Below are 23796 nucleotides of genomic sequence, written 5' to 3'. Positions count from 1 at the left end.
TGTGCACCAAAAGTAAGGGCTGTGGCTTGCAATCAGGTAGTCTTCAACTTGAAATCTACAACAATGATTTGGATAGAGTAACAGGTTTAAGAACCTCAGCTGACCGCTTCCCATTGGGTGAGCCTCTGCTCGCTCAATAAAGCATCTTGTATTCTACAAAGCCCACAGGGAGATCGATTCATGATCTCCTGTGGCCATCATAACACTTGTAATCCTATCTTCTTGCAGTAAATGCAGTGTGCCATTTGCTTTCTGATTTGTTTGTTGTACCTGCATGTTAACTTTATGTTCCTTGTACAAGTAAACACAAGTCTCGCTGAATATCAATATTTGCACGTTTTACCTTCCTAAAAAAAATCTGATTTTTCTATTGTTGTATACAGAGTGAATAACTTCCTCACGTTATGCTCTTTGTCATCTTGTTCCCAACTTGCTTAATTCTTTGCAGCCTTTCTGGGTATTCTTGACGGTTTATATTTCCACCTAGCTTTATATTGGCATTAAATTTGGGATGCTTTATCTTTGTCTACCTCACTCTATCTCTCTTGTCTATGTCATTGTTATAGATTATAAATTGCTGAGGTACCAGGATTGATCTCTGGCTCTCCACTAGTCAAAGCATGAAAAGTGCTATGTAAATACTTGTCTGCATTTAAAACTATATGAGGCAAAAACATTCAAGCCTTTAACAAAGCGGGGTGTTATAGTGTGATGCAATATAACCTCTAACTTTTCTTGATGTGTGCAAACCCTTCAAATTTTTGTCGTTGGGCATATGCAGTGTTGTAAAGCAAATAATTTTTGTGCAGCCTGCCCTGGTATATTCAGCCAAAGCATAGCTATAGGGCAGCACGACAGCACAGTGGTTAACTGCTGCCTCACAGCGCCAGGGGCCCAGGTTCAATTCCTGGCTTGAGTCACTGTCTGTGTGGAGTTTGCCTGTTCTCCCTGTGTCTGCACGAGTTTCCTCCCACAGGCCAAAGATGCGCAGATTAGGTGTGTTGGCCATGCTGAATTCTCCCTCCAGTGTACCTGAACAGGAGCATTGGTGTGTGGCTGTGACCCCGAAATGAAGTCGTGACTTGTTCCATCAGGTTTATGGGACAGAACTGGACTATTTGAAACAGTTGCGCAGTGCTGGCCTTTTTGGTCCCCTCGAACCTCTTTGTACTCTTTTTATCTTGCCCTATCAGCATTATCTCAAATACTCCACGTGGGTGTACCATCTATGTTGTCACTGCTCAGTTTTAAAGAAATTTATCCTGAATTCCTGATTGAATAAATAGAAAATAGTTACTAATTAATGAACCCTAGTTTTTTTTGAACCCTCAGCAAATGAAAACATGTCTGTCTACAGCTTTGACCCTCTTCATTTTTAAGTGCTCTTTAAGGTCACCTTTCTGCTTGCTGTCTTACATTGTGGTGATGTGGGATTGATTTCAGCAAGTCCTCAAATCTTTGAAAATGCACAAGCAAATGTCTGAGAACTGTTGGATTATCATTAGAAACTAGTATTTGTCAGGGCAGGAGCACAGTCTAGCCTACATGTGACTTCAATCCCACACCACGTGTTTGTTCCTTATCCTTACTGTCCTCTGATCTGTCGGCTACCCTCACCTGTTTTAGCAGTTTGTCGAAGCCGTTGCCTGGGACGTGGCTGCTGTTGCATGCAAACAGCTATGAGGAGCCACAGGTGAGAGCTGAGTGTCATGTGGGGACAAAGGTTGAAAAGGACGTGACATATTCCCCCACCAGAGGTACTACCACTCCCTGACACGCCATACATGCAGATGACGATGGACGAACAGCCATTGATCTGACCTATATGTTGAAACAATCTAGGGACAACTAAGCAACATAAAAGGAAGAAGCAGCCATACAAACAATGTGCTTTTTTAAAAAAGCTTACTTTCGGCTCATTTTCAGATTCCTGGCTTCTGTAATACCATTGGATATGGTTGAGCGCCAGGAAGCTTGCAACACAGTGTCACCTGCCAGTGAGTAATTGTTGATACTCACCCCACAGAAATTGCGCAAGGGATGATGAAATTTAATGTCCTTGCTGCTTGGACTCGACTTATCAGTGGGAGAAGTTGTTACAGGGAGAATGTCTATCTGAATCAGGGTACCATAAATACCATTGCGTAGCTGGGTTGAATGGCCTATTTCTGTACTGACATAAAATGCCTGTGTGATGGAAGGACCAGAGGACAACTCGGATCTAAACTTGAGACCATGTTCCCTGAGTGCAAGTTTGTTGCAAGAACACAACTATTCCTGAAATGTTGTTATAACAGGTTTATCCCGAACAAACCACTCTAAGCAAACAAGTTGTGCTGAACGCTATAGTGTTGGCTGAAATTTGATCCTTGCTCTCAAGAATCTCTGTGACACTCAGCAATTGGGTGCATGGCCTGACTTGTATCTCATACTACTAGTTTTCTATGAAGCCTTTTTCTCCTCTGAAAGACCAGTGATGCTTCAGGAAGGAAAGTGTGATATATTTTACTGGCAAGAAATAAGCAAACAATTGAATCCATACAGTTAGCATGGATGTGTGTTTTTTTTTGCTCTAGTTAAGCTCCTGATTTAATGGTTTTTACTGGTTTTTCTTAACCAAAAGAGGGAAATATTTCCTTCAAACCTTGTAAATGTTAGAGTTCATTTGCATTTTGAATGTACTCTGAATGGCAGGAATCACATGAGTTGAGAGGAAAACCACATGGTTTTATTGTTCCAGCATGCAAACACAGTTCCCATGTACAGTTGAAGAGTGGTCTGATTTGCGCATGCCACTGAATTGAAATTCTAAAGGAACTGATGTGAGCACAGAAGCAACCGCTAAATTGTGCAAATATGTGGGAAGCAGTACATATTGGAATAAAATACTGGATTTATTCAATGGTGACAAAACAATGTGTAGTGCCTTTGTCACCAAGGGAACATCCCTGTGCTTTGAAATTTGGAGATATTTTGAGGTTCACCATGAATATTGGAACACTGTGTTATGAGAAACATTTACACAAGCTCAAGTCCATAACCTTGAAATGAAACAAGGAGACCTTGTAGCATTGTACAAAATACTGTTGGCCTTGACCTAGTGGGAAAGCTTGCATCTCTGGGTCAGAAGGTCATGCATTCCAAGCTCACCAGAGAAACTTGAGCACAAAACCCTGGGAGTGCTGCACTGTTAGAGCTGCTGTCTTTCAAATGAAACATTAATCTGAGGTTCTATTTCTGCTCCCAAATGAATAAGAAAAATCCATGACACTAATCGAAGAGGAGCTTGTGTCTGTGTCAGTGGGTATCCCATGATCTACTAACCTACACTAAAACGGTACTGTTTGAATGAATGACTGCATTTGAGATTATTAATTGGCTGTGGAATACTTTGGGATTACAGAGGTTGCGAAGCACTCTAGATAAATATAAATTATATTCTTTTTTAGAAAGAAAAGTTTGACCTTTCCTATTGCAAATTACTGCAGCAAGTAAGGCTAAGGGATAAAGGAGCAAGTCGTTGGTGTTTCGGGCTGATGTCAGGAAGTGTCGCTTCTTACAGTGATTAACATCTGAAATAGGCTTTGTAGGGGAGTGGGGCAAAATCTCTGGGATCTTTCCAAAAGGCAGATGGTGACAATGTTGGGGAGAGACTGAATGACCACTCTTCCCTTAACCTCCATTGGAATAGGGAAATGGAAGCTCAGATTAAAGTTTCTTTGAAGGATTCAATCTCCAACACAACTGCCCTAGATACAATTCAAGTAAGATCCCTTCTGATCTTGAGTGTCACGTACATTGTAAACCCATGACCACTTCTATCTAAAACAGCGGTCTCCAAACTCCAATCCAGATGCAGCCTGCTTCGGGCCTGATGCGGCCCACAGGCCATAGTTTGGAGACCTCTGATCTAGAAGGATAAGAGCAGCAGATATGTGGGAGCACCACCACCTGCAAGTTCCTCTCCAAGCCACTCACTATCCTGACTTGGAAATATATTGCTATTTCTTCAGTTGCTGGGTTAAAATCCTGGAATTCCCTCCCTAACAGCATTCACCATATTCATCATTTCTTCATCTCTATTGACAAAAATCACCATTTAAGTTTTCACACTGCTGCTGACCATCCTCTATCTCCTAATGTAGTGGTGAGAGTTTTTCTGTTTATTTTACTTCATATGTCTTTGTGTTGCTCTTAACTTGTTTTTCCACTCTTTGTATTTTTTTTGTATCCTTCCCATTTAACAGGATTTTCGCTGTTATGCTTTTTTCTTTTAGCTTTATGTCTCATAAATGAATTGCCAGCTGTTTGATAATTCTCCAATGAATGTTTGGGCAAACAATGAGCTGAGCCAGAACATGGTTGCTGACTATCTTAATCTTTGTCCATTTAAATCTTTGGCATCTATTCAGGCTTCAAATGCCCAATTCTGCCGGACCAGTTCTATAAAATGGATCAGCTATGTTTGTGTCTGGCAAGTCAGCGATAGGGGAGGCAATGATGCGATATTGTCTCTGGACTGTGTTGCGAATCCCACCACGGCAGATGGTGAAACTTGAGTAAAAATTAAAATGACCATGAAGCTATTGTCGATTTGTTGTAAAAACCTATCTGGTTCGCTAATGTCTTTGCCTAGTCTGGCTTATATGTGATACCAGATCCACAACAGTGTGATAGACTTGGGGATGAGCCATAAATGTTGGCCCAACCAGCAATACCCAAATCCCATGAATGAATAAAAACAAATTGGCATTTGACAGATCAAATGAAATATAGTGTGCTCCAAACTCTGTAAATGTTCATACTGATGCATTTTGATCTCATTCTCATGAAATGGACTGTTTTAAGGTGTATTGTGGTGTAGTTGTGAGTCTGTGATTGGGTTAAAGTCTGTCCAATTATACTGTTTGGAGCCATGGCAATATCTGGTGGACAATTGTTTCAAAATCTTAAAGGTCCTGAGGAGTATGTGAATAGTTTCATCTTTTGGGAGAATCAAGTACTAGGGTTCACCCTTTTTTAAAAAATAAGGGGTTGCTCATTTAAGACAGATGAGGAGAAATCACGCCCTTGATGGAAATCGTCCTCACAAGGCAGTAGAAGGATCTTTGAACATTTTTATACGGCAGAGGTAGACAGATACTTGATTAACAAGTGGGCAGGGGTGAAAGGAATGTGGGACTGAAATCTCAGTCAGATTAACTATAACCTACTTGAATGGCAGAGCAGGCTGGAGGGGGAGAGTGCCCTACTCCTGTTCCTGATTTGTGTGCTTGTATGAATTTATTGGTGATTCATGCTGTCCCTGAACTTGCTGTCACCTCCTGATAATTTTCTCTCCACACCCTGGCTTACAGGACAAAACCAGCTGCATTAATTACCATGAACTAAGTGAAGATTATGGTGTTTTTAAGAGTGGAAGGCTTGATTGTATGTCTCAGCATTTATAACCAATGAATTACAGTGAAGTCCCTCGTTCATGACATCTTGGTTTGTGTTTCCACTTTCCCACGCTTTATACTTCGCTCACATGATGGGCAATGTGTATACAATGTTCGCTTATTCGCGATTTCCTCTCCCTCTCTTCTTTCCCCAGGGAGATGGCAGCCATGACAGAGCAGAGACTGAAATGGTTTCCGCTGAAGTGCAGCTTGATTTGAAGGGATTAACTCAGAAATATCCGAAATACAGCAGCCAATTTGCACACAACAATCTCTCAAGTAGCAGTGTGATCATCATCGTCGGCTTTCTCTCAAATCAAGCATGACACCTACTCGTTTGTGAGTTTCTGCCATGGGTGGTCTTGTGACTGAACAGACCAATTCTCAACACACAGGTCTTCACATGGGAGCAGGATGTCCCACAAGTAGTGGGGTCTAGAGTGCAGGATTTGCTCCCTTTCCTTTCTTTCTTTCTCTGCTGTTGCTCTGCATCATCACTAAGACATTGTGATTTAAACATGAAGTTTGAGGGACCAGTTGGCACCGTTTTGAATCATTGGTAGCAGGCTGCTCCCAGTCATTAATGTTAAAGCTGCTGTATTACAAAAAAAAAGCAACGTAATAATGGCCACATAATCCCTTGTGATGTTGGTTGAGTAATAACATTGACCAGCATGTGAGGGCTAACTCTAAAATAAAAGCACACGCGATTGCAGATGCTGCAAATCTAAAATAAAAAGAGAAAATGCTGGAAACCGCAGCAGGTCTGGCAGCATATGTAGAGCCAGGAACAAAGATTCTGTTTCGCACTCGGCACCAAACCACTTGCAAATCTCCCAGCCTCTTCCTGGTGACATGAATCTAGTTTATCTAGAAAGTGTCTTATTGGCATATGTAAAGTAGCATTTTAAATGAGCATAGCCCATTCAAATCTCAGTGCATGGAATTCACCGACCTTTGGACACAGTGAGATAACAGTAAGAGTCATTACTTGTCTCCACTATCGGAGACCTGGTGTGATGGTCACACTGAGGGACTCGGGGATGGGAACATACCACTGATTTTGATGGGGGTTGGGAGGAGATGTCCGTGAGGTGCAGAAAGGGGTCTCCCAGTGCATTGAGAGATCAGGGCTCCCTTGCGAAATGGCACTCGAGTGCTCTTAAGCCAACTTCACTGGTGTGTTTATGCCCCACCCCCACTCCAGCATGAAATTCCCAATTCTCCACAAAAGCATCTTGTGTGTGGGAGGATTGCAATGCAGAATGCGTCTGAGAAACCAGTATGGATCACTCCATTATTCATGCAGTTATGAACAGAAATGTTTTGGGAGGATTCCACCCTCATTTCAGGTCTCTGGAACTCTTTAGATTTGAAGAGAGCTGGGAATGTGATGGCTTTGATGCAGTTGGAGAGAATGGAGCAAGTGGGGCAAAATCGAAGACGGGATTAGGCTGGAGAGAATTGAGTTTTTTTTAACTCATTCAGTTCTACCACTTCAGACCGTGAACTCTGCCCTCCATTTTGATATTTCTTCCAACTCCCTACTCCTGTAAGGGTCAGTCTGTAACTTGAAGCCACTATTAACAGCTGCCTTAACCTTTAACACCATCATTACCCGTCCCTTTGTGTCTGCGACATGTCAGACCTCTCCATCAGATTCATAGCTGAAGAAGTGTCATTTGGACTCGAAACATTAACTGTATTTCTCTCTTCACAGATGCTTCCAGACCCGCTATGTTTTTCCAGCATTTTCTGTCTCTGTTATGGGGCCAACTCCCCTCCTCTTCAGAATGGTGCCATGTGATCTTCTATATTCATGCCAGCAGACAAATGGGATCTCAGTTTAATATATTAGCCCCAAGATGGCACATTAGTACAATACTCCCTCTGTAGTTCACTGGAGTAGGCATTCATTTTATTTGCTTAAGTCCTCATGTGGGTCTTGACCCAGGACCTTGTGACTCAGAGGCTGTTTACATTTTAATTTACAGTGCAGCCAATTTTTTAAGTCTTAAGGGAAAATAGCTGTCTGATGAATAACAGATGCTTGTAATAAGTTACAGGTTGGAGTTTATTGGGGATTTTGGTGTGGTTACCTGAAATAATGCTATATTCATGTTCAGCAGTGGGTCTTTAATCTGATAATAGCATCAATGATGAAGAAGCTTGGCTGCTGGTGAAGCTCAAGTAACACTGAGGAACCATCCTTTTTAATGTAGTCCTTGGGCATTCATTCATTCAGTTGCTTTGCAGAGAGGAGTTTTGGTTTCTTTGTCTGGTTTATTAGTGCAGGAGCTTTGAGTTTTTTAAACCCATCACTGTCATCTAAAAAGATTATTTTAGAGAAAGCAAATGACAACTAAGAATTCCCACCACCACCACAGCATTGACTGTCATATTGTAAATAGGATTGGATTTTTCTGTGCGTAGGATGGTTGCAGGCTGATCGTATATAATTATGGTGGAATTCCTCCAACAACATGTGTACTTAAATAGCACCTTTAACATTGCATCTCATGATGCATTACAGGAGTGATATAAAATAAAATATGACACCAAACCTTCTAAGACACAATAGTGGATGACTAAACAATTAATTTAAGAGAGAGGTTTCAAATTTCTAAAAAGCGGGAAGAGGGGTGCAGAGGTTTGGGGAGGACAATCCCAGAACACTGAACCATGACAGCTGAAGACACCCACTGGTGGGGCGAATAAAATCAAGAATGCTCACAAGCCTGGAATTGGAGAAGTGCAGATGTTACAGAAGATTGTGGGGCTGAAGGAGTTTGTAAAGAAGAGTGAGAGTTTTAAAATTGATGTGATGTTTAATTAGCAGTCACCATAGATCAACAAGCACAGGGATTGGCATGATTTAAGCCTCTGGTAGCAGCATGCCAAAAAGCCTCAGGTTTATTGATGCTACAAACCTGGAGTTGGCCAGGAATACATTGAAAATGTCAGGTCTGGAGGTAGCAAAGATATGGATAAGGATTTCAGCAGCAGGTGACCTGGTTGGGGTAGAGTCAGGCAGTGTTATAAAGACCAAACCAGGCAGAATGATGGCCTGGAAATGTGATCAGAAGTTTGTTTTCGTCAGATATGATATCAGTGATGTGAAGGTGGTAGCGTTTGACTGGGGTGAGCACAGTAAGAAGTCTCCACACCCAGGTTGAAGTGCAGTAGACTTATTTGGAATCATGAGCTTTCTGAGCGCTCCTCATTTATCAGGTGAGTGGAGTGATGAAGAAGCAGCGTTCCGAAAGCTTGTGATTCCAAATAAACCTGTTGGACTTTAACCTAGTATTGTGAGACTTCTTAATATATCGAGTTTAAGATCAGTCTGATTTGGCATCAAACAATTGCGAGGGAGTGGAGTTTATGGATGAAGGCAGTAGCTTTAGTCTCAATATTTAACTGGAAGGTGAGCTTGGACAAGGAAACCAGACTAGACAAAGATGCCAGTTCAGGACTAGGGTGAGGAGTAAATCTTGGAAGTTTGATTTGTTTCCTTCATGTTTATTGTGTCAGCAGTGGTTGTTACACAAGGGGGTAAAGTTTAAGAATTGAAGTGAGGAGAAATTTCTTCATCCAGAAAATGGTGAATGTGTGGAATTCACTACCATAGAATGTAGATGAGGCCAAAAAGTTGTGATTTCAAGAAGAAATTAGATACAGCTCTTGGAGCTAAAGGGATCAAGGGATATGGGAGCAAGAAGGGATCAGAATATTGAATTCGATGATCAGCCATGATGAAGCTGAATGGCAGAGCAGGCTCCAAGGGCTGAATAGCCTACTCATGCATCTAATTTCTATGTTTACAAGCACTACCCCAACCTTCATTGTTTATTGCAGCTGTGCAGTGGTGAGGATTTTCAGAATGCCAAGTATATTTGCGCAAAAACAGCTCCCATCCCCCTATTGGTGCTGTCGCTCAAGTTCCGTATGGTAGAACACTAGATGTGTGTAATTCTATACAGAGATGGTAAGATGTGATACAGTCCTGCATTCTACCTTTCCAAAAACTGGTGGTGTTTGAGGAGTTAATACAATGATGGCACTGACCGTTACAGTCCTGTGACTGCTGGTGAAAGGAGGGTTTTGGGTGCTAAGTGAAGGTTCTTGCATAATGTTAATGTGCATATGAAAGCTTTTCCGATGCTTACCAGGACTTGATTGAAGCTTGATAATTGCTTGAAACGCCACGATATTTGGGCTATTGGATGTGCCTACTGGGGGCATCTAACTGTGTTTGATTTAAATTCCAGCTGGGTGGATTGACTATTGGCAGAGGTTGTATTCCCCAAGCTCCATGCTCTTCAGCCCTACAGAACACTGAGGTTTGAGTAAAGGCACCATTCAATGTGATATTAATATTAAGATCGATCTGTACTGAGCCAGCTGATCTTGCTTTTAATGGCATTTGCAAAGACTTTACTCACCTGAAAACACACTCAAAGGTAATAAATCTGATTAAATACAAATCGGCTGTCCTTTAGTACTTTGTAAAACCATGTTATTTGGAGAACAGTAATGCATTGATACTGAATTAATAATCCAGAGAACATCATGGGAGTTTGTGAATTTGAATTTGGTTAAACCTAAGAACAAAATAAAAACAAAATACTGTGGATGCTGGAATCTGACACAAAAACAGAAAATGCTTTAAAACCTCTGACAGTATTTGTGGAGAAAGAATAGTCAGTATTTCAAGTCTGGATTGTCTTCGGCTTTTGACAAAGAGTAAAGAAAATAAGATGAGATTTATATTGTAAGGACTTTACCAAGATGCTGTTATGGAAGAATTCCAGCTGGTCAAGGAAAGTGTCTTTTTGGTCATGGCCTATACAATTTTACAGTTTCTGGCGTCTGATTAGCAGCTGATACCAACTGAGTCAAATTGGGGCTTTGTGTAATTGACCAAAATGTCATAGACAAAAAGGAAAAGAATGTAAATGGTGGTGTTAATAGCTTAAGTTAAGACACCAGAATGTGCAAATGGCAAAACAAAGTTGCAGAGTGTCAAAGGCATGTGGCAGATGACCCCAGTGGGGTGCAAGGTGGAATAATATGGAAAGCAAGATTTAGAAATGGACAACTGAAATGATGGAAGAAATTAAAAATAAAGATATAGAGTAACAAAATGCTGGTCTCAAAGTGACCATGCAGATTTCACATTGTCAAGAAGGATTAATTCATTGCTCTGTCCGTCTGCTGGCCTATATGTGACTCTCATCCCAAGCTAACATGGTCAACTCTCAACTGCTCTCTGAAGTGACTGAATAAGACCACTATATCAAACCAGAACACTGCAGTGGTTTGAATGATCAATAAATGTTGGTCTTGTTGCTAATGCTGACATCATGAGAATGATAAATCAATGTAGCTTCCCTGATTTTTTTTTTTGAATTGGTATGTCCCAGTTTCTGTACCCATATTGTGAGTAATGCCACACTTATTTTTGTTTGACAACTTCATCTCCAATGTGTTTACTAAACTGCCAGGCAGCAAACCTACACATTCTTCAACTTTAGGCTGCAGACGACTATCTTGTCACGTAACATCTGGCTTGATCTGATGTTTTTAAAGAGAAATTTTGAATTTGTATTATTTTCATACTGTTATGGGCCCCAGCTGGGCAAAGTAGATCTCGGAGTGATACCTGACTTGATGGCTCCTAATTTTTTTTAGAAATCATGGAGAGCAGTTACCGAACACATGCACAGGAGTCTGCTAGTGTACTTTTAATAGAATAAAACTTTTATTAAATGAGAAAAAGGAACTACGTTACGTTGGACAAAAAAAATTGGGAAAATTTCAATACAAACATCAGTAAATGAGTCAAATCTCACTTAATGATGCAAAAAAGTTAAGACAATTTACAATTTAGTTTTTACTCCAATATTCAGGGTAAGTATGTCGATCATGTAAACCAATAGGCAAACCCCACACTTCAAAACACACGACAGATGCCATCAAATCAGATTCCAGGGATTTCTCCGAGATGCTCATTATACCATGAGCAAACCAATTTCCCCAAAACTCATTCTCATAAGAGTTTACAGTCTCCATGCTCAGAAAACAAATTGCTCTGAAATGCTGCTACCATTCTGGTGTCTTCAACAAGGATTCACCTCCAGGTTCAATCTCTCCTTCCACTGTTCCTTTTCTCTGGACCTCTGTGTATACCCAAGCTGCTTCTTCCATGTGCGCACTGTTATTTGGATGTGCCAAGCAGAAGGCCCCTACTCCAAATGCCTGCAGTAAGGAGTCATCAACTTTCACATACCTCCCCGGATTTTCTGATTTCTCCAAAGCCCATTCTGTTTCCTGTAGCTTTCTCTCTTTTGCAATCTCTACTCTTTCCTTTTAACTTAACAGGACGAGTTTCAGATTCATGTGCCTTGTCCCTTAACTTGGACTTCCTTCTGCAACTTCTTTCTGTCCCACTCCCTGGTTTGGATCCCTCTGCTTGGCTTGAGACATTCTCCCTACTCCCACTTGTCCTGTCCCTTGTCACAATAGTAAGTAGTCTCACAGCACTATGTTAAAGTACAACAGATTTATTTGGTAGCACAAGCTTTCAGAGCACTGCTCCAAAAACCTGTGCTACCAAATAAACCTGTTGGACTTCAACCTGGTATTGAGACTTCTTACTGTGCCTACTTCCGTCCAACATTGGTAACCCTACACCTTGGCACTACATCAGATTAGTGCTCCTCGCACTGTTTCACTTTTTTTCTTGTGTAGGTGCAGGGCCAGTTCCTCGGCTGAAGTAATTAAAATAAACAAGAACAGAGGGCCATTGCCTGGCCTGGAATTAGAAAATCTCCATATGCACATTTGCGTCCATTCTACCTTTGGCACATGCATAAAGGCCTCAAGGCCTGCTGGGAATTGCAATTCATAGAATTTCTACAGTGCAGAAGGAGGCTGTTCTTCCAATCGAGTCTCCACCGACTCTCTGACGGAGCATCTTATCCAGGTCACCCTCTGCCATATCCCCTTAATCCCACACATTTACCTCACTAATCCCCTGAACCAACACATCTTTGGACAGTAATTTACCATGGCAAATGCACCTAACCTGCACATCTTTGGAAGCTGAAGCACCTGGAGGAAACTCTCTCAGACACGGGGAGAACATGCAAGCTCCACAGTCACTCAGGACTGGAATTGAGCCCAGTTCTTGGCATTGTGAGGCAGCAGTGCTAACTGCTGTGCACTATGCTGCCCCATGTGCCACATGCTGCCTTGGTGTAGGCTAAATTTCTGTTCTTTGGGATTCAACTGTAGGATGTTCCCACTTCTGTGATAGTATTATGCTGGAAAACTATACAATCCAAGATATCCTCTGCGTAGCATTTTCCTTGGGTACAGCTTAGTGGGAACTAACTAATTAAAATACACAGGCTCAGAAAACTTTGAAAAGGCAACTGACTTCCAAACTAGTTGTTACCCTGAGTGATGACAGTTTGTTCCAACTCTCCCAGTATATGCACACAGCAGTGCTTTCCACGAAAGGCTTACTGGATAATGTGGCTCAGAAAATGAGAAGAATTTAAAAGGATATTTTAAAGGTTAGCAGACTATATGAAAGGAGAAGCAATAACTTGCATTTATGAAGTTTTTTTCATGACATGGGGCCATTCCATAAAATTTTATAAAGTATAAAAGTTAAAGTTTATTTATTAGTCACGTTACACTGCAATGAAGTTACTGTGAAATTCCCCTTGTTGCCACAATCCAGTGCCTGTTCTGATCAATGCACCTAACCAGCATGTCTTTCAGAGCCATTGATTTACTTTTTATTAAATTGGAGCACAGCATCTAATTTACTTTGCTGTTCTTCCAATAGCTCCAGGGGATCTTCTGTCCCTATCCAAGAAAATTAGTGCACATATTTATTAAAACAAAAAATACTGGATAAACTCAGCAAATCTGGTGGCATCCATAGAGAGAGAAACAACTGTGAAAATTAGAAGGCCTTTTGGAGCATTATATCTGTTCTAGCTCTTTGGAACAGTGCCCAAGTCTTTTCCCACCGTCCTATTTAAGTGTATATTTAATTCCTATTTGAAATTTCATTTGAAAATGCTCCCACCATCCTTGCGGGCAGTGTAATCTACTTCATTAGAATTTAAAAAGAAAAGTCACATAAGCAGCTTTGGAAGTATTCTGGCACATGACTCGAAGAAATGTAAAGCATAATTAAAATTGGTGGCTGAACAAGAAGCAGCTGGGGTGGATGAATGTTGGTTAGATTAGACAAGATATGGAAGTGGATTACCCTACAGTTCCACTTTGGTTGCAGCGTGAGTGCCAGGGACACACTGGCATTAGCACAAACACAATTAGGCTGGCAAAGGGAACTATAAAATGCTGCACTGGATTAGTTGAAAGGAAGAGAGGTGATGGAATATGATATGAATTACTGAGGCAGTTTATTAATAAGCTGGGAATGGGAGGCTATAACGATGGAAGAAACAGCTTGAAAGGTGTTGCAAGATCCTCTACCTAGAATAAAAGTTCTAGCCTTTACTCTGGATATCGATGCTCACAGATTTGGAGATTGTCCCATTAAATGTGGTAAATATTTACTAAACCACAAAGCAATGGCATATATTCACAATAATAACAGTTGCTTAGTTTCCCTGCAAACTGAGTCCATCAGTGGTCAGTCCGCCAATGAGCCTTCTGTAACCAGGTCACTAGCCACTGCAGCGACAATATATTTGTGTGCTCTCTTATCATTCTTTTTGGGCTCTGATCTTGTGCCACATAAGGTAAAACCTGTTTCTAGCCCATTTAGTTGGTCTGTATTTACCTCACTGACCTTTCCCAATACAAGTCAGTGGATTCAAAGCTGCTTCTCCTGGTGTCTTGGCTGGTTCCCCTTTCAGGAATCCCAAGGCCACACATGAAGTTAAGAAAACCAGCTTTTTACTCCATTTTGTTATCTCTAATACTGTTTTTTTTTAGCCCTAATGAGGGATGCCAGCACTTCTGTGGGTTAATTCAGTTTGCAAAACTTGTAGATTCTAGCAAGACTTTATCTTGGCTTAAATAACCATCATGCCTTTCTCTATGCCCATGATGCAGTTATTTTGATGTCTCAGGTTTCCTTTTATCTCCATGTTCCATCTTCTACCACCTGACAAATTCCATGCACAAGGACACACTACAAATAGTCCACATACATTAATGTAAAAGAAATAAAGAAACTGCTACATGGTTATTGTTTATTAGGAAGTGATACAGTGTTGATGAATAGAAAGACTGGGTCCATTTTGTAACTCCCATGCAACAATGCAATGATAATCTGATTTTTTGGCAATGAGAGACACATATTACCAGGGCACGGGGAATAATACCACACCTGGAATTTTATGACCTTGCTTGAGCAAGCCTCGTAAATTCTTGCCGGAGTCCAGTGGAGAATTTCGTTCTGCAAGCCTCGCCTGTCCCGGTTTTGGGGTGGACGAGGCTGTAAAATTCCAGTCATAACTTTCTGTTAGTGCGTTGGGGCGTTTTGTATTCACCTGAAAGGGCAGATGGCGCCTTGGTTTAACCTCTGATCTGAAAGTTGGCCCTCCTATACTGAACACTGCTTCAGTAATGCACTGTGGTATCAATAAAGACACGTGGCATTTTCTGATTATAAGTGGGGATGTTGTGCAAGAATGCAAAGGTTAGCTTAAACAAACTGTTGCTAAGGTTAAAGTTAGCAGTGTTAGCAGTATTGAGTACCCATTTATAGAAAGAAAATTTGCAGACGACACCAAATTGAGAGTGTAATACTGAGGCGTACTGTGACATCATATTAATAAGCTTTCAGATGGTGCATGTTACCAGAAAATTAATTTCATAGATATGTATGTAGTGTTATATTTTAGAAGGCAGTAAATGAGATATAAAAGCAAAGTAAAGTTAACTTGTTAGTCACAAGTAAGGCTAACCTTAACACTGCAATGAAGTTACTGTGAAATTCCACTAATCGCCACACTCCTACATCTGTTTGGGTCACTGCACCTAACCAGCACATTTTTCAGACTGTGGGAGGAAATCAGAGCACCCAGAGGAAACCCATGCAGACACAGGAAGAACATGCAGACTCCGCACAAACTGTGACCCAAGTCAGGAATTGAACCTGGAACGCTGGTGCTGTGAGGCAGTAATGTTAACCACTGTGCCATCAGGCCCCCCAAAAGGAGTTTGAGATTTAGATGCACAAATCACCAAAAGCAGTGACAATTAAGGGTGTTTTTTTAAGAAAAAGTGAGCAAATCACTGAGGTTTATTTTTCTTTAAGGGAGAATTTAGCTTGTTAAACTTGCATAGAAATTTGATTAGACCACATTTGTGAACAATTCTGAACATCAACGAGGAGTAGTTGAGATAATTAATAATGTTTGTATGCTAGAAGAAGTGAGGGAGGAAGGAATAGACAAAAATGTTGATGTGGTTAAAATGAAGCAAGATGGAAGGAGTTAAAATTGGAATTTCCCCTCTGGAATCCAGCTGTCTTTGTCCATGGTTGGTCCAAGGTTATGTGGCAGAACCCAAACAGATGATTGGTGAGCAAGTGTCACTTGATAGCATTGTCAACTATATATTCCATTGCTTTGCTGATGGAGTATACTTATGGGGTGGAAATTGGATGGAATGGATTTGACTTACATTTTATGAGCAGAACATAACTGATTTTCCACTTTAAAACAGATAAATACAAGCGTTTTAGCTGTCCTAAAATAGCTTGGCTATGGTGCGGCTAGTTGTGAAACACACTTTCAGCACAGCAGCTGAGGCCCATAGCCTTTGTGGTATCCAGTGTGCTCAGCTGTTTCTTGATATCACGTGCAGTGAATCAGATTGGCTGAAGGTGGTTGTAAATGCTGAAGTATCATTTTTGCACAAGTGCTGAGCTCTGCCTTCATTGAAGGCATTCATGGAACGCAATTTAATTTTGAATATGACAGTTCTTGGCTATCCTGTTAGATTTTTATTCCTGATTTTAATTAATTAACTGAATTCAGATTTGTAAACTGCCACAGCGCAATTTGAACTTGTAAATTTGGATGCTTGGCACAGCATAGACATCATCCTACTATACCTGGTAGCAAGTAAATTTGCTGCTGTATAGAGTGATATATTAATGAAACCTCAGAAAAGCTGTTACAAATGGCTGACATTCTCTATGTCTCGCAACCTGATCCCTTTCTCTCTTTCACTTTCTTTAGTGGTGGTCTCAGTAACCTGTTGTACCTCTGTTCACTGCCGGACCATGTATTGAGTGTAGGGGATGAGCCTCGTCAAGTTCTGCTTCGTGTTTATGGTGCCATCCTACAGGTAAGTGGTGTTAACTGAAAACCACCAGAAAACACCAACTCCTTTGAAGTTTTTAAGTTGCAAGGCATTTTTTCCATTACATAGGTCATGTTTTCCTTTTAAAGAATCTCCAGTTCTCTTCTCTGATTTCCCCCACCCTCTTCCCTCATTTGAATCTGCTGTCTCTTGCTGGATTATGTTCCATAGGGGCTAGTCCACCTTTGCAACCTCAAATTATTAAGACTGCAAATTTCTTGGTTGTTAGAACCTGAGTTTGATCTGGCCCTTATGGATATATATGGATATCTTGGATGCCCCTCCACCCTCCCTAAGGGCAGAAGCAAATTATTTTCTTTCTGTTTTTAGATCCTAATTTTTCAGATTTGTAATATTTGCACTTTATTGTAAATTCAGTCTCAGCTGAACTTGATATTCTTGGAAGGAGTGTGACCCTATTAACATTGCCAGATTGAATGGCTTTAGTTTTCAGTTTTGTTGTTTGGCAGTTCAGGATTATTTCTGATCTTTGGTTTGGGAAACCCAGCTGCAGTGGAAATCTCCAGTTTGCAAACAGGAATGCATTAGATGGAATTGAATAAGCACTAAGTTGCAACTCAAAACTCCACAGTTTTGTGACTTGTAGAATTGTATAGCATTGAAGAAGCATCCAGCACATTGAGCTATACAATGAGCCCTATTCCCCTACTGTAAACAGGATGTGCCTGTTTTTAAATGTTACATAGAGAACAGGGTGCTTACCTGAAGTTGGGACATCTTGTGTTCAGTTTAATGTATATTCTTTCTGTTATTGTCTCATCTGTCATTTCTGTGAACACACGTAATGTCCTCTAATATCCAGGGTCCCCTTGTTACTGTTTCTCATTTAACAATAGCACCAGCTGAGAATTGTAACAGAACTATGCGCAATGGTGACTACAGTGCCACATACTCTTGAGATTACTGCAAACCAAAACACTGCCTTTTTACACATTAAATGCATGAATAAATAAGATGGATCCGGAGTGAGGTCAGCTTTCTACAGAATACCAGTTACTTTTTATCACCTCTACCCCTCAGTACTAGAAAGTCTGTTTTTGTCACTAAAACAGACTGTGCACAGCTTTGCCACAAAGTGTAAACCAGCTGCCCTCCTTTAAAATTAATAAACACATCTAGATGGTGCTGTATGTGTAAACATATTTTCACTCCACAACTATTGCAAGCGTATTACATTTATCTTATTCTTTCAAGACTTGGGTTAGGGTTTGATCTGTTGAACTCTCAATCAGCATGATTTCCAGTTTTAGCCCTCTAGTTGTTTAATTCAGCCAGAATAATTGACCATGAACATTGAATGTGATCTCCTGGGAGCTTTATTCCTTCTAACCTGTGCTGTACCTGCCCTAGGAGTGTTTGACGGAGCAGTTTAGAAAGAGATTTACTCTGTATCTGTACTGTGGTATACTGCCCTGGGAGTATTTGTCTTGTGTATATGAACATTTATGTAAATTGTGCAATTCTGAAGTTCCTTTCTTTGAGCATATGAGCCTCCTAAAGCTACGGACCTCTAACATGCAAGTTCTGTGGTCGCCATATTTTCATGTAGCTTGCTTAAGTGGCCAATCTTCGTATTAAAGGACTATGCAAATCAAGGTCTCATTCATGGTGGACTCCACTCTATCCTACCCCTTTTTCACACAATGCCTGTCCATGCGTGATCCTTGGTAAACACAGTAAGAAGTCTCACAACACCAGGTTAAAGTTCAACTTGTGAGATTTCTGTGTTTATCCCATTCCAGTGCTGGCATCTCCACATAATCCTCGGTAGTCAGTGAATAGGAATTATTTTTTGTTTTTCTTTCCAGAGCCCAGGACTGCTGAAACTGGATGTAATAGAAACATAGGAGCAGGAGAAGGCCATTTGGTCCTTTGAGCCTGCTCCACCATTCATTATGATCATGGCTGATCATCCAACTCAATAGACAAATCTTATTTTTTCCCCTCTAACTTTTGATCCCATAAATCCCAAGTGCTATATCCAGTTGCCTCTTGAATACATTCAATGTTTTGGCATCAACTACTTTCTGTGGTAATGAACTCCACAGGCTCACCACTCTTTGGGTGAAGAAATGTCTCCTCACCTCCGTCCTAAATGATCTACCCTGAATCCTCAGACTGTGACCTATGGTTCTGGACTCCCTCACCGTTGGGAATATCCTCCCTGCATCTGCCTGTCTAGTCCTGTTAGAATTTTATAAGTCTCTGAGATCTCCCCTCATTCGTCTGAACTCCAGCGAAAACAATCCTAGCCAAGTCAATCTCTCCTCACACATCAGTCCCGCCATCAGAATCAGCTTAGTAAACCTTTGCTGCACTCCCTTGAGAGAGCAAGAACATCCTTCCTCAGAAAAGGAGACCAAAACTGCACAGGAGACTCCAGGTGTGGCCTCACCAAGGCCCTGTATAACTGCAACAACAAGTTGCTGGGCCTGACTATATCCTGAGATGTGACTAAAAGTAACAGCTGGAAAGCATTTGCAATAACCAAAAAAAAGTGCAGCAGCTGCTGGAAATTTGAAATAAAAAAACAGACTGCTGGAAATGTTCAGCAGGTCAGGCATCATCTGAGGAGAGTATTTCCTGCATTTTTTTTGTTTTTATTAAACTAAAGTTGATACTGCTAACATTTTTGCTCTTTTTTTGCTATTGGTGTGACTGTAAATCTGACTTATTTTTGTCCTTGTGCAGGGTGTGGATTCTCTAATATTAGAGAGCGTGATGTTTGCTGTTTTGGCAGAACGTGCATTGGGACCAAGACTGTATGGAGTGTTTCCACAGGGGCGCCTGGAGCAGTACATTCCAGTATGAACTTTACTTCTCTTCAATGTCATATTGTGGGCTGAATTTCTCATTGCTCTGAAACTGTTTCTCCACAATGTACAACACAAGCAAAATACTGAGGATGCTTGAAATCTGTAATAAAAACAGAAATTGCTGCAAAACTCAGTAGGTCTGGCAGCATCTGTAGAGATAGAAAAAGTCTGTGAAGAAGAGCCATATGGACATGAAACGTTAACTCTGTTTCTCTCTTCACAGATGCTGCCAGACCTGTTGAGATTTTTCAGCATTTTCTGCTTTTTGTTTCAGTGATGTGCGTGGATTATGCACATTTCACTAATTGTCCTTTGAGAATGTCATTGTATATCAGAGGCTTTGGTAAACAAACATGCCATTGGGCTTGCTGAACATGAACGTCATTGAAATTAGTGATTGCATTGATGTTGGTATACCTACCCATGCTCCATTGTGAATAGAACTGATCTGCTTCCTTATCGCTCTTGATGGTGGTGATCAGTGCCTAGTGGGCTGTGTCCATCTTGCAGTGTGCCCGTTTGACATCTTGCAGCACAGCTGGGTTTCAGAGCTCTGCAGGATAGTGGATCAAAGCCATCTGTTGCCCTGTTTGATATACTGTCTCTCTTTATATTTCTGGTTGAAAGCATTGGCAATATGAGTGTTAGGTTACTTGCTGTGGATTACTAACTAATTCTTGAGGGCTACCCTGTATGTCCAGATTCATTTGTGCACAATTCCCATAGAATCCCTACAGGACAAAAGGAAGCCATTCAGCCCGCCTGCACCAATTCTCCAAAAGATCACTCTACTCAAGCCCTCCCCCCCCCCCCACCCTATCCCTGTAATCTGACATGTTGATCATTGCCAATCCACCCCTGCACATCCTTGAACACTTAAGGGACAATTTAGCATGGCCAATCCACCTAATCTGCACATAGAATCATAGAGCAATACAACACAGAAACCGGTCCTTCGGCCCAACCAGCCCGTGCCAACATGGTGCTCTCCCAACTAGTCCCAATTACCTACATTTGTCCCATATCCCTCTAATCCATTCCCATCCATGTACTTATCAAAATGCTTTTTAAATATTGATTTTGAACCTGCCTCAACCACTTTTTCTTTGGCAGCTCATTCCATATACATGTCACCCTCTGCATGAAGAAGTTGCCCCTCAGGTTCCTTTTCAATCTTTCCCCTCTCACTTTAAACTTATGCCCTCCAGCTTTCAGTTCCCCCAACCCTGGGAAAAAGTCTGTGTGTTCGTCCTAACCATTGCCCTCATGATTTTATACATCTCAATAAGGTCAGTCCTCATTCTCCTATGTTCCAAGAAATAGAGCCCTAGTCTGGCTAACTGTTTCTTATAACTCAGGTCTACTAGTCCTGGCTACATCCTTTTAAATCTTCTTTGCACCCATTCCAGTTTATCAATGTCTTTCCTATAACTGAGTGACCAAAATGCACACAATACTCCAAGTGCATCCTCACAAACGACTTGTACAACTGTAACATAATGTCCCACCTCTTATACTCAGTGCTGTGACTGATGAAAGCCTTCTTCACCACTGTCTTCCTCTGATGCTGCTTTCAATGAACTATGTACCTGTGCTCCTAGGTCCCTCTGTTCCTCGATCTTCCCCCTGATGTAAATCATTGGCACTAGATTGCTATTAGAGACAATAATCCTTTTGCTGCAGGTCTAAGAGGTTTGTCCCATGCTTTATAATATGACTACATAGTTACTTTCCAAAGCTCATTTACCCTTAACCCTCCACCTACCAATCCTGATATTTCCCCTCATCCTGAAGAGACAAAACTATTACTGGGCTACAGACACATGGCCAGGCCATCTCCTGGTATCCTGAGGAAAACAATCCCATCTCAGTTGGTGTCCACACTTACACACTATTCAGTTATTGGACAGTTGTTTGGAGTGAGACCCTGGCAGGTTTTTCCCTCCTCCCAGATCTCCCTGCAGCCCAGTAATGTAGGTACCAGCTAGAGCATCTGTAGTGCTTTTCTGATTGAGATGCCCTCATGCAGCCAGTTTAATGATCTATTATTTGATGAATTTACCCAGTTGACTGCTGATTACACTTGGAATAGTGGAAAGTCGTTCGTCGTTTATTGAAAGGCAGCCTATCCTGGTAGAAGTGTTGAGCTTAGGATAATGAAAGTGAAATGAAATTATCCATTTAATTGGCACAAATTCAAGAGGTTGGTTTTTTCTGTGCTGAATCGAGCTGCATGCCATCATCAACTGGACCTGTGCTTCTTGGAGCAGCAGTAACCTACTGTGCACTGGCTCTGGTGGTACTGCCTCTGCTAATGGTGGTCTGGCAGAAGGTAAAGTGCAGATTTGCTTTGTCACCACCACCACTGCCAGCCCAGTTTATACTCAAACATCCCAGAGGAACGTCAGATGTTGGGTTTTGGAGAAAAGCTTCTTTTGTTAAGGACAGGCTCAAAGACTACAAATGTTTAACTAGCATTCTCCTCTGCATATGTCTGTAACCAGAGTCGTCGGCTGCTGACTGAAGAGTTGGCGTTTCCAGATTTTTCTGCAGAAATTGCTGTGAAGATGTCTCGATTCCATGGAATGGTCATGCCCTTCAACAAAGAACCAAAGTGGCTGTTTGAGACTATAGACAGGTACAGTGATGATATTCTGTGGGGTGGGATGGAATGGAGATTGAGGATGGGCTGTTGAATTATCCAGAGCGATTATAATTTGCTAATTTGCTGTCTGTCTCACATTGCACCTTGACACTCACTTTGCTATCCTATTAATCCAGGATATTGTTACAAAATGCACTCACATGAGCTGTTGTCCTCACTCAGACCTTTCTCTTCTCTACTGCCATGAGGTACAGGTCTCAATCCCAATCTCCTGTCACCCTACTCTGGTAGCTATAGGTATCCCTGTGAAGTCCATTCTTCCTAACCTGCACCACCATCCTTTACTGAGATACTGCCCCATTTTCCAATTTTTACCCTAAAACCTTTCGTAAATTTCCCGTAGTGTGTGTTTCTACTTCCTTTCAGTTACTGTAATAAACACAGTTGCAGCAGCTACTTCTGGAAGTGGTCCCATATTCTAATAACAGTTAATGTGAAACACTCTTTTTCTACTTCCTTTTGGTGCTTGCAACACTAACCCTGAACTTTTACTTGTTACTAATTCATTTCTGCTAGTCAGGGGTCATTCCCCTCCTCCCAACAAAACTATTCCTCTGTATGAAATTATCCTTTTCTTTGTAACCACACATCTTATCATCTCCCTGCTTTTTAACCCTGTTGTAATTGAGAAATTAACTTTGACCTTGACTCCCTTATGTAATGCAACGGGAGACTGATTTTTTTAGAAATGTGTGATCACGACACTGTGAATATAACAATGCCATCAGAGCAGCCTACACCTACTCTGTGTCTGGCTACCACAGCACCCTCCACCCCACCCACCCACCCAAAGAATTCACCCTCAGGGACACATTAGCTGCTCTAAATGTGTTTAAAAATGCAGCAGACATTCAAATAAAGCTCACCACCAGGTGATGCTGTTTACTAGAAGGCAATGAACATCAGAGATCTTGGTTGAAGTGTCCTCAGCCCTGCCTGTCCAATTCCAATTCTCATCCTGCACCTAGTGATGCACTAAGGCAGACTTTCATTTTGGGGGTGGGAGGGGTTTGATAGGAGTTTCTCCCTATTATTTTCATTTCATTGATGCTCCTCCAACCACCATGAAACTGTTAAATAAACGAGAGACTGCCCATAGTACGGTATAACTCTTGCCCCCGAACCTGCAATCTAACTGTTGTCACTAAAGATGCAACTTGTCGTCAATTCCTCTATCTGTATCTCAGCCTTTCCTTTCTCCTAAAAGCAGATACGTGGGCAGCTTTCACCTGTTTTCTAACATTGTGTCAACTAAATGTGTACTTGCTTCTTCATATTTGAAAAAATGCTTTAATTGTATAAATCTAGCCAGATTTACTGTTTTCCTGAAAATAATCATTCTTCTTCCTTTGTAATGAAGATATCTCAAACAGATAATGGGGCTGACGTTCACCAGAGAGACCCATGTGAAAAAGTTCAACAAGCTGAAGAGTTTCAACCTGCCAGCAGAGTTAGCAAATTTAAGGTAAGAATTAAATAGTTTCTATAT

General features: G+C 41.2%; 1 protein-coding gene across 1 annotated transcript in view; it reads left to right on the top strand.

Moving 5' to 3' along the window:
* Nucleotides 1-23796, top strand: part of chkb (choline kinase beta) — a 58899-nt gene that overhangs the window by 10494 nt on the left and 24609 nt on the right. The window contains exons 2-5 of the mRNA XM_080207539.1: nucleotides 16682-16790; nucleotides 19518-19631; nucleotides 22147-22280; nucleotides 23668-23772. Of these exons, the coding sequence (XP_080063665.1) occupies nucleotides 16682-16790; nucleotides 19518-19631; nucleotides 22147-22280; nucleotides 23668-23772 (462 nt within the window). The remainder of the gene's footprint in view (nucleotides 1-16681; nucleotides 16791-19517; nucleotides 19632-22146; nucleotides 22281-23667; nucleotides 23773-23796) is intronic.

Source organism: Carcharhinus amblyrhynchos, chromosome 19 (genome assembly GCF_965287045.1).
Source record: "Carcharhinus amblyrhynchos chromosome 19, sCarAmb.v2.hapA, whole genome shotgun sequence".
In the NCBI taxonomy this organism is placed as follows: domain Eukaryota; kingdom Metazoa; phylum Chordata; class Chondrichthyes; order Carcharhiniformes; family Carcharhinidae; genus Carcharhinus; species Carcharhinus amblyrhynchos.
Note: the sequence above shows the minus strand (reverse complement) of the source record. Positions and strands in the feature narration are given on the sequence as shown.